The sequence below is a fragment of the Arvicola amphibius genome, chromosome 5 (genome assembly GCF_903992535.2).
Source record: "Arvicola amphibius chromosome 5, mArvAmp1.2, whole genome shotgun sequence".
In the NCBI taxonomy this organism is placed as follows: domain Eukaryota; kingdom Metazoa; phylum Chordata; class Mammalia; order Rodentia; family Cricetidae; genus Arvicola; species Arvicola amphibius.
Window position 1 is genome coordinate 99,225,136 of NC_052051.1, and position 12,613 is coordinate 99,237,748.

A 12,613-nucleotide genomic window follows, 5' to 3' on the forward strand; every position below is an offset into this window, starting at 1 on the left:
AGTTTTAAGGTTTCTGTCCAGAGAATGCAGAGAATGGCAGAAAGGCTGATTAGAGCAGTATCAACTGGCAGATGAAATCAGATCAGGCTGCTCTCTTGAGACGGAACTGGGATGGTTGCTTCTGTCTCACCTTGGGTTTATTGGCTGTTACAACGCTCAGCCAGAGCAGTTTCTGTCAGTCCCTCAGACCTGATTAGAACACAGCCTCTCAGAGTACAGCCCCATGAAAGTGGCCTCTGCATCACCTTGGAATTCATAAAAAATACAAATAATTCCCTCCCTCTAACCTGCACTGTCAGGAACGCTGCAGGGGTCGCACGTGCTGGCCCATGCCTGTAACCCCAATCCCAGTATTTGGGGGGCTGACGCTGCAGAATTTCAGATAGGCCTGAGATACATAGCAAGACTGTCTCAAAACAAACAAAAACAAAGCAAAATTGAAAATCAAAACCCAAACTATATCCATCCACCCCCAAAGAACAAAACCTCAGTGGATTGGGTTTAACAATAGCTTTTAACAAGCCACGGAGATTGTCCTAATTCCATTTCTACTGCTGTGAAATACTCGGACAACAAACAAGTTAAAGGGTCCAAGTTTATTTTAGCCGTGGGAGCTGCCACAGTGGCATGGGCTTGAGACTGCTAGTCCATCCAGGGTCCCGAAACACGGAATGGTTCTGCCCATTTTCAACTAAGGTAATGGAGACCAAGCCCCACAGACATGCTTACCAGTCAACCAGCTCCAAATAATCCATCACTGATACTCTTCCCAGTTGCATCTAGGCTGTGTTGAGTTGACAGGTAAAACTACCCATCACAGAGCCAAAACCCAACATCTGGTCATAGAGCTGAAAGCTAAGGTTTGGGGAAGCATGATTCAGAGGTAGTGCTGAGAAAGAACAGATGGTAAAAATAAGGATAGTTCTTTCAAAGGTAAGGATGAGTGGATGGCTTTCACTTTAAGAATACTTGCTTAAAGAAACTGGGCAATTGGTGCAATTGGTTATATTTCACCAATGTAGTAGTGGGGGTTTCATTCTCTCTGGTCTTACACACATGTAGCAGAGAAACTGGCATGTAGAATGGTGTTGCTGAACAAGACTGTTTTGTGATCAGCATGAATATAGAAGACAAGTAGGTCAGTCAGTTCTTTATTTAGGTAGACGCATAATCGAATGTTTTTATGGGGCATGGTGCAATATTTCAATGCATACAATATAATGGTGACAGCAGGGAAATTGCATGGCATCACCTCAAAGACATCATTGCTGTGTGTTGGTATTGTTCAAAAATCCTCTCTACTATTTCTTTTTAAATATTGCCAGCCATTGTTCCCCTAGTGTATGACATAGAACATTAGTCACTATTCCTTCTATGGCAAGTTTGTTCTTGTGACTGGCATAGAAAGGAACACATCTTCCCAAAAGCTCGATTAGTTTTACCTTTTCTGAGACATTAATATATCTGCATATTATCATTCTACTGACTTCCTTCTGCAAAGATGTCTGGAAATGTTGCATAGTTTACATGCACTAATTTTGGAAAGTAAGGAGCATTCAGTCTGGAATGCTGAATAGTCTGTGAAGTTGAACGGCCCCTTTAATTCCTTTCTTTTGACCTTGTAACATTAGAAGAGGTTGGCAAACAAAAAGACACCACTATTGAAATGTAAAGTCAGAATGTAAAGAGTAAAACGCTCTGCTCTTAACAAGCCCTGAAGGTGAGTCTGATGCATCCACATTTGAGAACTAGAGCAGAGAAGCAAATTCAAAAGTAATTTGATAGGATGTTGGACTTTTTTTGCTTTGGTTTTATTTAGTATTTTTTTGTTTGTTTTTTGTTGAGACAGGGTTTCTCTGTAGCTTTGGAGTCTGCCCTGGAACTAACTCTTGTAGGCCAGGCTGGCCTCGAACTCACAGAGATCCGCGTGCCTCTGCCTCCCATGTGTTGTGATTAAAGGTGTGCACCATCACTGCCCACCTTTATTTAGTTTTTTTAAAGATTTGTCTTATTTTTAATTATGTGGTGTGTGTGTGGGTGGGGGGACAAGAACCTGGAGCTGGAGTCCCAAGTGGCTGTGAGTCTTTCCACATGCATGCTGGAAACCAAACTCTGGTCCTCTGTAAGAGCATCCAGTGCGCTTAACTACTAGGCCATCTCCCCATCCCCATCTCTCCAGCCCTGTTTTTTAGTTGTTTGAGACTGGATCTCATGTAGCCCAGGCTGACTTTGAATTTGCTGTGTATACAAAGATTACCAGAAATTCCGCATTCTCCTGCCTCTTCTCATAGGTACCCGGACTGGAGTTAAGGACCAACATGCCTGACGAGCTGAGAATGTGGTAAAGAATGTGAGATCGCTGGCATCGTCAAGGTTCATCTCGAATGACATTCATTGCCCCCAACAAGATGGCAGTACTGCAAGGACTTAAAGGTGTTTGCATTTGTTTCCTGCTGCGTTGAATCAAATCACCACAAAAGTATTGGTTTATCCCGACTGTAACTTGTGATTTTACAGTCCGGAAGGTCTGCGATCCTGAAACATGAGTCATTGGGCCATCAAGGTGCAAGCAGGTTGTCTCTTCTGCAGGTTCTCTCTTATTTGGCTTGAGGCACTTGGTTCCAGTTGTCAAGCCATCGACTTGGTACCTCCAAATCTCTGTGACTCTGTCGTGCTGCCTTACCTCATTACTAAGTATCCCCGAGATTACTCCATTTATCAGTCACTTTGGGATAATCTAACCATCTCCGGGTCCTTCATTTAATAATTGCCAAATCCTGCATAGCATACTCCCAGTCCCAGAGATTAAGATGTGGGCTCCTCTAATGGTGTATACCACCATATTTATTAGTCAGAATAAATTATCGAGCAAATAACATGTTTGGTATGGATGGCTTCTGTGTTGGGGAATGCATCTCATTTAGTAGAGTTTCTGACTAGCACATGAGACTCTAGGTTCTGTTCACAACCACCAGAGTGGCATGCCTGTAATCCCAGCTCTCAGTGAGTCAAAGCAGAGGGATCAGAAAGTTAAGGTCATTCTTGGCTGCATAGTGAGTTGGAGGCTAGCCTTGGGTATTTGAGCCCCTGTTTCAAAGCAAGAAAAGAAAAGGGGAGGAGGTCTTTGTTATGCCCAGATCACTGAGTCCCCCCAAGACCGACTAGGAAACCGAGTCCTGTATGTAAAAGCAAAGAGCCTTTATTCTTACACAAATTTGCAAACTTGGTCTCTACGTGTGTCCAACATACTGGAGTGGTCAGTGAGCCCTCAGCTCAGTTAGGGTTGGGTTTTTATGGTAGCAAAGGAGGGGGTGAGGGATTTCTAAGGCTTGGGACCCTGACTGGCTGACATTTGTCTAGGGGTGTCCTAGTGAAAAACAATGGGTGTGTGCTGGCGGGTGATCCCATCTACAATGGTTGGAACATTAGGAATTTCCTTGGAATGTTCTGTTCCTGGGTTGTGCCTGGGTAGTCTTAGTTTGTGGTCTTTCTTGCAACCAGGGTAAACTACTGAGACTCAGGCCTCTATTGGGCTTGTGAATGTCCAAACAATTGCTTGAAGAGTAATGTAAGTAGCAATTACAGAGAGTTAGATCAAAGTAAGGCCTTTACAATGTACTAATATCCATGAAGATGGAAACATTTCATGTAGCTAGACATAATAAAGACATCAACTATATTTATGTCTGTCACACGTGTGGTGGCCAAGACCATGGTGTCAGTTCCAGTGAAACTGGGGTGCTCTAGAGTCCCGTCTCAACTAAGAGACCTCTACCGCTGTTAGAGACTCACAAACACCTTTGTCTCTGAAGGAGAGAAATGTGGGGGCCAGCCATGATAAGCTAAGTCTGGGCAGGTCACCCAAAGGAAGCTCTTTACTTCTAACCATTATCACCTGGGACTCTGGTCATCAATAAATTTAAACGGAGTCTGGAGTCTCAATAATTTACCCTGAGACAATGCCTGGCATGCTGAGATTGCCCAACCCCCACCCAAGAGCAGACCATTCAAAGAAAATGCCTGGCATTCCAAGAGCTGTGGATAGAGACACCTGCCAGCGCACCTCAACAGGACACCCCTAGACAAACGTCAGCCAGTCAGGGGCCCTAAACCTCAGAGACCCCTCACCCCCACCTCTACTACTATAAAAACCCTATTCTAATTGAGCTCGGGGGCTCTCGGGTTATTCCAATACGTTGGACACGCAGAGAGACTGAGTTTGCAAACTTGATTAAAATAAAGGCTCTTTGCTTTGACATACTGGACTCTTGGTTTCCTCATTGGCTTGCGGGGATTGCACGGATTTGGGCATAACAGAAACAGCTAGAAAGGGGCCATTTTGTTATAATTCAGGCTTGAGCTAGTGTTTTGCTCAAATATAATTTATCTGTGAAATCCAGTTAGAATGGATCCAATTGCCTGGAAGAAGAAAGGCCGTAAACATGGCAGCCTGAGGCACCGTTCAGTGGCAGCATGCTGCGGTTGTTCTGTGGAAAGCTCAGCTAATTATGCTGACATGGTGGAATTATTGTGTGAATTTAAAAATATATAGATTGCATCTAAAACACCATAAATTTTGGAGCACAGATATCTCATTCTCATTCCTTTTAAAGAAAAATGCGGATTGAGAAGCCAAGGACAATGGCACTGGGTTTTGATCCCACTACATATACTGGCTTTGGGGGAGCCTAGTCTGTTTAGATGTGCACCTTCCTGGACCTGGATGGAGGCGGGAGGACCTTGAACTTCCCACAGGGCAGGAAACCCTGACTGCTCTTTGGACTAGAGAGGGAGGAGGAGGGGAGTGGGGGGAGGGAGAGGGAAATGGGAGGTGGGGAGGAGGCAGAAATTTTTAATAATAAATAAATATTAATAAAATTAAAATAATAATAAAATTTAATAAAAAATAAAATAAAAAGAAAGATGCACTGTCCTTTCAGGTTTAAGGTAATTTCTCCATAAACACCAATCTTCATTTCCTGTCCCGTTGTATCAATCAGATGTCATAGCTTTCTCCTTCCTCTTCAGTTTGTATCACGTTCTTGCTATTTTGATCCCTCAACCATGCATATCTCATGCTTACTCCAGGTAGCCTTTCCTTCACTTTGATGCATCATTTTAGCATCTCTTTCAATAGTCATTTCTCCTCCAGTCATATCAGATGGTCCACATACCTGTGTCTCTTTCATTTCCATTTAGGGATCCTCTTTGGTGACATTGCCTCTGAAACTGCTCAGCTTCCATTAGGGATGGATTTCACATTGCTGTGACCATTATCACACAAGAAGCAGGATTCTTAAGGGGGAAAGGGCTTAGTTTGGCTTACAGTTGGAAGGGGTTAATCCACCATGGTAGGAAAGGCATGATGTAGGTGTGTGAGGTAACTGGTTATATATTCACCATCAGGAAGTAGAGAGAAGACAGGAAGTGGGACCTGCTACCAAACCTCTAGGCCCACACGACTGACTTACTTTCTCTTAAAAGTGATAACCTTCTAAAATAGTATCCTCACCTAGGGACCAAGTGTTCAAATACATAGCCAATGGGAGACATTTTATATTTAAACCACCACAGTGATCTTGTCACAAAATCCATGATCATCTAATACCTCCAATCCAGTAAATTTCTCCAAAGTATCTTGTTACTGATCTTTTGTCAGAAATACGACCACCAACATTTATATCTAGAAATATCCCATAGTCAGACTCAGTTACTAAGTGAATACATATTGAGTGGTGATGTAGGCCAGAGCGATCCTTAGAGGAAGTGAAGGTGAGATAAAAACAGACCAGGTCTTTGGACCTGGGGGGAACTTTGATTACTTTGAGGATAACCCAATGAATATGGTGATATAACAGTACAGCTGTGAAAAGGGTTACCAGACATCCCTTCCCAGGGGAGACGTGACCTCAGGAAGTTCATATGTTACAAGAGGGCCGGCTTGTTGGGGTTTCCATCTTGCCCAGTACCTCACAGCCGGCAAGTTCCAAAGAAAATCACACAGAGATCTCCATAAGTTATAAAACTGATTGACCCATTAGCTCAGGCTACTTATTAGCTCTTGTAGCTTATATTAACCCATTGTTTTTAATCTATGTTAACCACATGGCTCAGTACCTTTCTCAGCCAGGCAGATCTTGCTTCTCAGTGGTCTGGGTAGGAATGGAAGTGGGAACTTCCTGCTTCCCAGAATATTCCTGTTCTCTTTTTTCCACCTCTACTTCCTGTCTTGTTTTCCCACCTATACTTTCTGCCTGGCCAATCAGGGTTTTATTAAAATACACAATTGACAGAACACAGATAATTCTCCCACACCACTCAGGCATGGTATTGTGTGCGTGACTTGGAGAAAAAGAAAAAATTTCCATTGCCTGTGGCAGGAGAAAGTATGAGGAATAAAAGGGCCTGAGGAAAGACCTGCTGGTTGGAGTGAAGGGCACCAGAGTGGATTAGGAGGGGCTACAAAAGGAGCTTGTACCCACTAAGCAGCAGTGGAGAAATATGAAGAACTCTAGGCATATAGATACCGGTGTTAGTCAAGATTTCTGTTGCTGTGAAGAGATGCCATGGTCATAGCAACTGCTATAAAGGAAAGCATTTCATTTGAGATGACTTACAGTCCAGATGTTTAGTCCATTGTTATCATGGTGGGGAGAATTAAAGTGTTCAGGCAAATGTGGTGCTGGAGAGGAGTTGAGAGTTCTACATCTTGATCGGAAGGCAACAGGAAGAGAGGGTCAGCCACTGGGCCTGGCTTGAATCTCTGAATCCTCACCACCTGCCCCAGTGAAACACTTTCTTCAACAAGGCCACACTACCCCAACGAGGCCACACTTCTTTTTTACTTACTTACTTATTTAACTTTCTTCTTATTTATTCTTTGTGTCTTTAACATCACGCATCTCCTTCACATCCATTTCCCTGTTCCTTCATATCCACCCTCTGCTCTTGCAACCCTTTCCCGCAAAATAAAATTAAATAAAATTCAAGAGGAAAACAAAGAAAAAGAAGGGTAAACAAAGAGAAAAAATAAAGAAGGAAAAGTCAATCTCATTATGGAAGCTGTAGTGTGACCCAGTGAGTCACACAGTAACCCCTTTTATCCAGATATCTTTACTTGCAAGTGTTCATTGCACGGAGTCATTGGTCTGGTCCGAGGCCTCTGGTTTCTGCTACACTATCGATGCTGGACCCTCAACTGTGACTCTCTTGATTATACGGCTGTTGCCCTGTGTTGTGGAAACCCTGTAGCTTTGGTGTTGTAGAAGGTGTGGGCTGTGTCCCACTGCCCATCTAGCTTAACCCCCGAAATAACCACACAGAAATTGAATTAATTTAAACAGTGCCTGGCCAATTACCTCTAGCTTCTTATTGGCTAATTCTCACATCTTGCTTTAAGCCATTTCTAGTAATTTGTGTATTACCACGAGGTCGTGGCTTACCGGGAAAGATTCTAACCTATGTCTGTCTCAGGCCAGAGATTCATGGCATCTGCCACATTGCCTTCTTCCTCCAAGAATTCAGTTCTGTCTCCCCACCTATCTAAGTTCTGCCCTATCAAAAAGCCAAGGCAGTTTCTTTATTCAACCAATGAAAGCAACACAAATACAGAAGGACCTCCTACACCACTTTGGGTCTGCAGGACTGGTCCCTTCATCTGCTCCAGCAGATCACAGATGGCGTGGATGGATATTGGGGTGGGCCAATACACAACCCTGGTTCTGGGCCTGGGTAGTTGCAGGGTTGGTCAGCCTGCCAGCTCTCCCTTGTCCTCATCACCAGGGTGAGTTCTCCTTTTTGTCCTGGCAAGTTCATGCCTTTCAGCAAAGAGCAAGAGGCAGGCCAATTTGCCTACTTTCACGTCCTCAGGGTTAGTTTTTCCATGCTTACATCTTCAGGGCCAGCTCTACTGTGTTGCTAAGCATGGTATAGGGGCCACTTTCCTGAGTGCTGCAGCTGATGAGGGGCAGGGTCAGCTCTTCCTCCCTTATCACCTCAGGGCCACAAGGCCACACCTTTTAATGCTACTCCCTGAGCATCAAACACTTGAGTTATAGGAGCCATTCTTATCCCAACATCACAATAACCAAGTAGCATAAAAGGCTAGATGGGAGCAGAAACAAAGCGAAATCACACTTGAACTAACAGTACTTAGTGTCAAGGGCGGTGGAGAAATATTCTTGTTCCTTCTATTTCTGATAAATACCTTCCCACAGTCTACACATGACATTGTCACATGGATTTTGGGCACAGCACTTAAGCTATAATTGTGTGGCCACCCCCTTCTTCACACTCCTGCCATTTTTTCCTCATTTGCTTTGCTTACCTCATTTAGCCACCCTGTCTTTATCTCTCAGTGTATGTATCATAGAACATTCACAAAACCTCAGGCTTTTATGAACAGCATATGATATCAGCACTCCAACTTAGGGTTCATGAAACTGTCTCGAGATTTTATTAAAATGCATCATCTGATTCTTTAGCTATAAAGTGGGTCCTGAAGTGATTCATTGCTAATGATGCCCAGATGTCACCAATGCCACTGTCCTGCTGGGACTACTGTCATAGGAAGGACTTTATTCCACTTTTTACCTTGGCTCATAGTGTCTGGAGCTTTACAGGATTTTGACAAGTATTTCTTGAATAAATAGCCTCATCTGTTTTTCAAAACAAACTGCTGCTATTTCCCACTTTCCACCCAAATCTCTAAGTGTCATTTTAACGGTCCATGGCCTCTGCTCGGATAATTGCTTCCTGTCACTTTAGCATTGTGGTTGTCAAAATTCCCAGGAAACAACCATAAGGGAGTAAAAATTTACTTAGGCTCATAGCTGCAGGAGATGTTCAACCTGCCATGGTGGGGACACATGGAGGAGTTCACGACTGTGGGAGTGTGTGATAGAACCTCGTCACATCCCAGTGGACAAGGAAACAGAGAGCTCAGGCCAGAACCGTGGGTGGTGTAACCTTCCAAGCCTACTCCCAGTGACTGACTTCTATCACCTGGCTCCCAACTTCAGAAACAGCCATGATCTGGGGCCAGAGCACTGAAAACCGGAGCCCTTGGGGATGTTTCAGATTCAAAGCACAAGACTGTAGCACTCTTACCTGGAAAACTCACTTTCTTCTCACACTGAAAGTAAACACTATGTCTGTACTGTACCCTTAAACCCAACCTTAACTCTTTGTCTAGAGATGCTATTTCCTTACTCCTTATCTAATTTTCTTTTCCACAAACAAGACAGATGTATTGTAGTTATTTTTTGAGACAGGGCCTCACATTCCCAGGCTGGCCTTAAATCATCTGTGCAGCTGAGGATGATCTTGTCCTCCTGCCTCCACCTCCAGAATGCTGAGGTTAAAGAAGTGTGGCCCTACGCCCACTTTATACAGTTGGTAGATAGAATTCAGGGCTTTGTTGCATGCTAAGCAAACACTCTTCCAACTAAGATAAACCAAAGTTCCATGAATAATTGATTTTCTAATTATTTTATGTGCATTAATACCTACTAAGCTTTCATGGAACATCAGGGAAAATAGACAGCGCCTCAGTTTCCCCTCTTAACTGCTCAGATCTGGATTCACTCAGGAGAACTTGTAACTATTGGATGAGCCACCTAGCAACTAGATGCACCACTGGTGACCAAGAAATTCCCTTAGAGAAGACTGGGCAGTTCATCAGGAACGTGGAAGATTTGGTTTTTGATATTTGAATGTGAAGATAGAGCAAGCGTGATTTGTGCTTTCTGTCACTTGTTCTTCCTACTCAGGAGATAGCATCACCCTGAGTCAACCCAACACCTGTTCTTGTGAAACTACCCCTTATGGCTCTAAGGCAGATGCACAGGGCATGAGTCATTCAGGCTTTCAATCCACAGTCCTCTCACCTGAGAGGGAGGGAAACAGAGTGACTTTGTTCCTTGGGCTATAGTTCCAGAAACAAATGAGCTACAAATGTGTAATCTCAGCACACAGCAACATATATGTGACATAAATGAGGAGTATGGTTTTAAGTCAACAAACACCTATTCAGCCTCACGAACCTGGTTTAATTCATGGTGGTTCATGACAAAACGGGTTAAGCTTTCCCATTTGAAACTTAGACTTGATTGGCATCGTGAGGTGTTGTTTGGTAAGGTAAACAGTGAGCTTCCTCCTTCCTTCCTTCCTTCCTTCCTTCCTTCCTTCCTTCCTTCCTTCCTTCCTTCCTTTCTCTCTCCCTCCCTCCTTCCCTCCCTCCCTCCCTCCATCCCTCTCTTCCTTCCTCCCTCTCTCCCTTGCCTCCTTTTCCTTCTGTGATGCCGAGGATGAAACCGAGTGCCTCATACATCCTCAAAAGTGCTCTACACTAATCTGATCCCCCACCCCGCCCTCTTTAACTCTTTTTACATTAATTTCAGTGCAGATTTTTTGAAGGTAGCCCTCCCCAGAAGGTGGCTACTATTTCAGAGCTGGTGAGATGAACACAGTGGGATCTCTTTCTTTACCCACCATCTTTCTCTTCCAGATCTCTTTTTGAAACTCACAGACAAACAACCCAATGAAACTGGAGTCTTAATGAACTCAGTCTTGGAAAACAACAAGCTGAGTGGAGTTTGAAACACAGAAACAAACTAACATGGCAGATAGGAGGTTAGGAGGCCGGATGGGGGAGTGATTTGCCAGCCAGAGCCCTTAACACAGTTTCTGAGAGGAAAGTTTAGGGTTCTAGGCAAATCAGAGCTCTCTCTCTCTCTCTCTTTTTCTCTCTCTCTCTCTCTCTCTCCCTCCCTCCCTCCCTCCCTCCCTCTCTCCCTCCCTCTCTCCTTCTCTCTCTTCCCTTGTCTTCTCCCAATTTGCTTTAGTTTTGACAGCCATTTAGTAAATCATGACACAGATCTTCACCCTACTGGTCACAGGTTTGTTTGTGTTGTGTGACGGGGCACCCCTCTTGCCTGTCTTCCCACCCACTGTTTCCTGCCCTTGCTTCTTGGCTTGGCTCACAGGTGATCTCAGCCTGGCAGGCTTTCCACCCACTCCCCATCTCCCACAGCCTGGTTCTGCCCTTCACCAGGGCCACATGAGCCCACAGAGCGTTTAGCAATGAAGGTGACATGTGCTTCTCTGTGAACGACACAAGAGCTCCCCTCCATATGACAAGAGATATTATTGTTTCATAGGATCTGGGCATCTTTGAACACACCGACAACATGCTGCCATCACCTAGTGGTGAGATTTTTGTCGTAACTTTGACCCAGTCTCAAGAGTGTTTGTCGTGGCTCTCTGCTCCTCCCTGTTCTAGAGACAGCCGCTTCTTTTCATGCAGTGCCAGCCTCATTCCAGAGACATGATGGTGAAGGTCGGAGTGAACAGATTTGGCCGTATTGGACGCCTGCTTACCAGGGCTGCCTTCACTTCTGGCAAAGTGGACGTTGTTGCCATCAATGACCCTTTCATCGACCTCAACTGCATGGTCTACATGTTCCAGTATGACTCCACCCACGGCAAGTTCAAAGGCAAAGTCAAGGCTGAGAATGGGAAGCTTGTCATCAACGAGAAGGCCATCACCATCTTCCAGGAGCGAGATCCCTCCAACATCAAATGGGGTGATGCCGGCGCCGAGTATGTTGTGGAGTTGACCGGTGTCTTCACCACCATGGAGAAGGCTGGGGCCCACTTGAAAGGTGGGACCAAAAGGGTCATTATCTCCGCCCCTTCTGCGGATGTCCCCATGTTTGTGATGGGTGTGAACCATGACAAATATGACAGTTCCCTCAAGATTGTCAGCAATGCTTCCTGCACCACCAACTGCTTGGCCCCCTTGGCCAAGGTCATCCATGACAACTTTGGCATAGTGGAAGGGCTCATGACCACAGTCCATGCCATCATGGCCACCCAGAAGACTGTGGATGGCTCCTCTGGGAAGCTGTGGCAAGACGGCCGTGGTGCTGCCCAGAACATCATCCCTGCCAAGGGATGTGGCGCTGCCAAGACTGTGGGCAAAGTCATCCCAGAGCTGAATGGGAAGCTCACGGGCATGGCCTTCCGTGTTCCTACCCCCAATGTGTCCGTCATGGATCTGACATGCCGCCTGGAGAAAGCCGCCAAGTATGACGACATCAAGAAGGTGGTGAAACAGGTATCTGAGGGCCCACTAAAGGGCATCCTGGGCTACACTGAGGACCAGGCTGTGACTTAAACAGTGACTCCCACTCTTCCACCTTCGATGCTGGGGCTGGCATTGCTCTCAGTGAAAACTTTGTAAAACTCATTTCCTGGTATGACAGTGAATTTGGCTACAGCAACAGAGTGGTGGACCTCATGGCCTACATGGCCTCCAAGGAGTTAAAAGCCCGCCCTGAACCACCCATCCCAGCAAGGACACAACAAGAGAGAGGCCCTCGGCTGCTGAGCAGTCCCTGTCCTAACTCAACCCTTGACACTGAGCATCTCCCTCACAGTTTCCATCCCAGACCCCCAGAATAGCAGGAGGGGCTTAGGGAGCCCTACTCTCTTGAATATCATCAATAACGTTCATTGCACCCCTCTAAAAAAAGTGTTTGTCGTAAGGACACACACATCTTTCCCACTGTCTGTCAACTAACCTCTTTCTCTTTCCATCTCCAACATCTCT

The 12,613-nt window shown here is 45.1% G+C and overlaps 1 protein-coding gene across 1 annotated transcript; it reads left to right on the forward strand.

The window, feature by feature from the left end:
• The first annotated feature begins 11,329 nt into the window (after window positions 1-11,329).
• LOC119814898 (glyceraldehyde-3-phosphate dehydrogenase-like) lies at window positions 11,330-12,178 on the forward strand. Its single transcript, XM_038330987.1, has one exon. The coding sequence runs from the start codon at window positions 11,330-11,332 to the stop codon at window positions 12,176-12,178; it is 849 nt and encodes a 282-aa protein (XP_038186915.1).
• Window positions 12,179-12,613: the final 435 nt, after the last annotated feature.

Bases quoted from the DNA above. Each gene is read 5' to 3' on its own strand.
- LOC119814898 (XM_038330987.1), top strand. From the start codon at position 11,330: ATGGTGAAGGTCGGAGTGAACAGATTTGGCCGTATTGGACGCCTGCTT.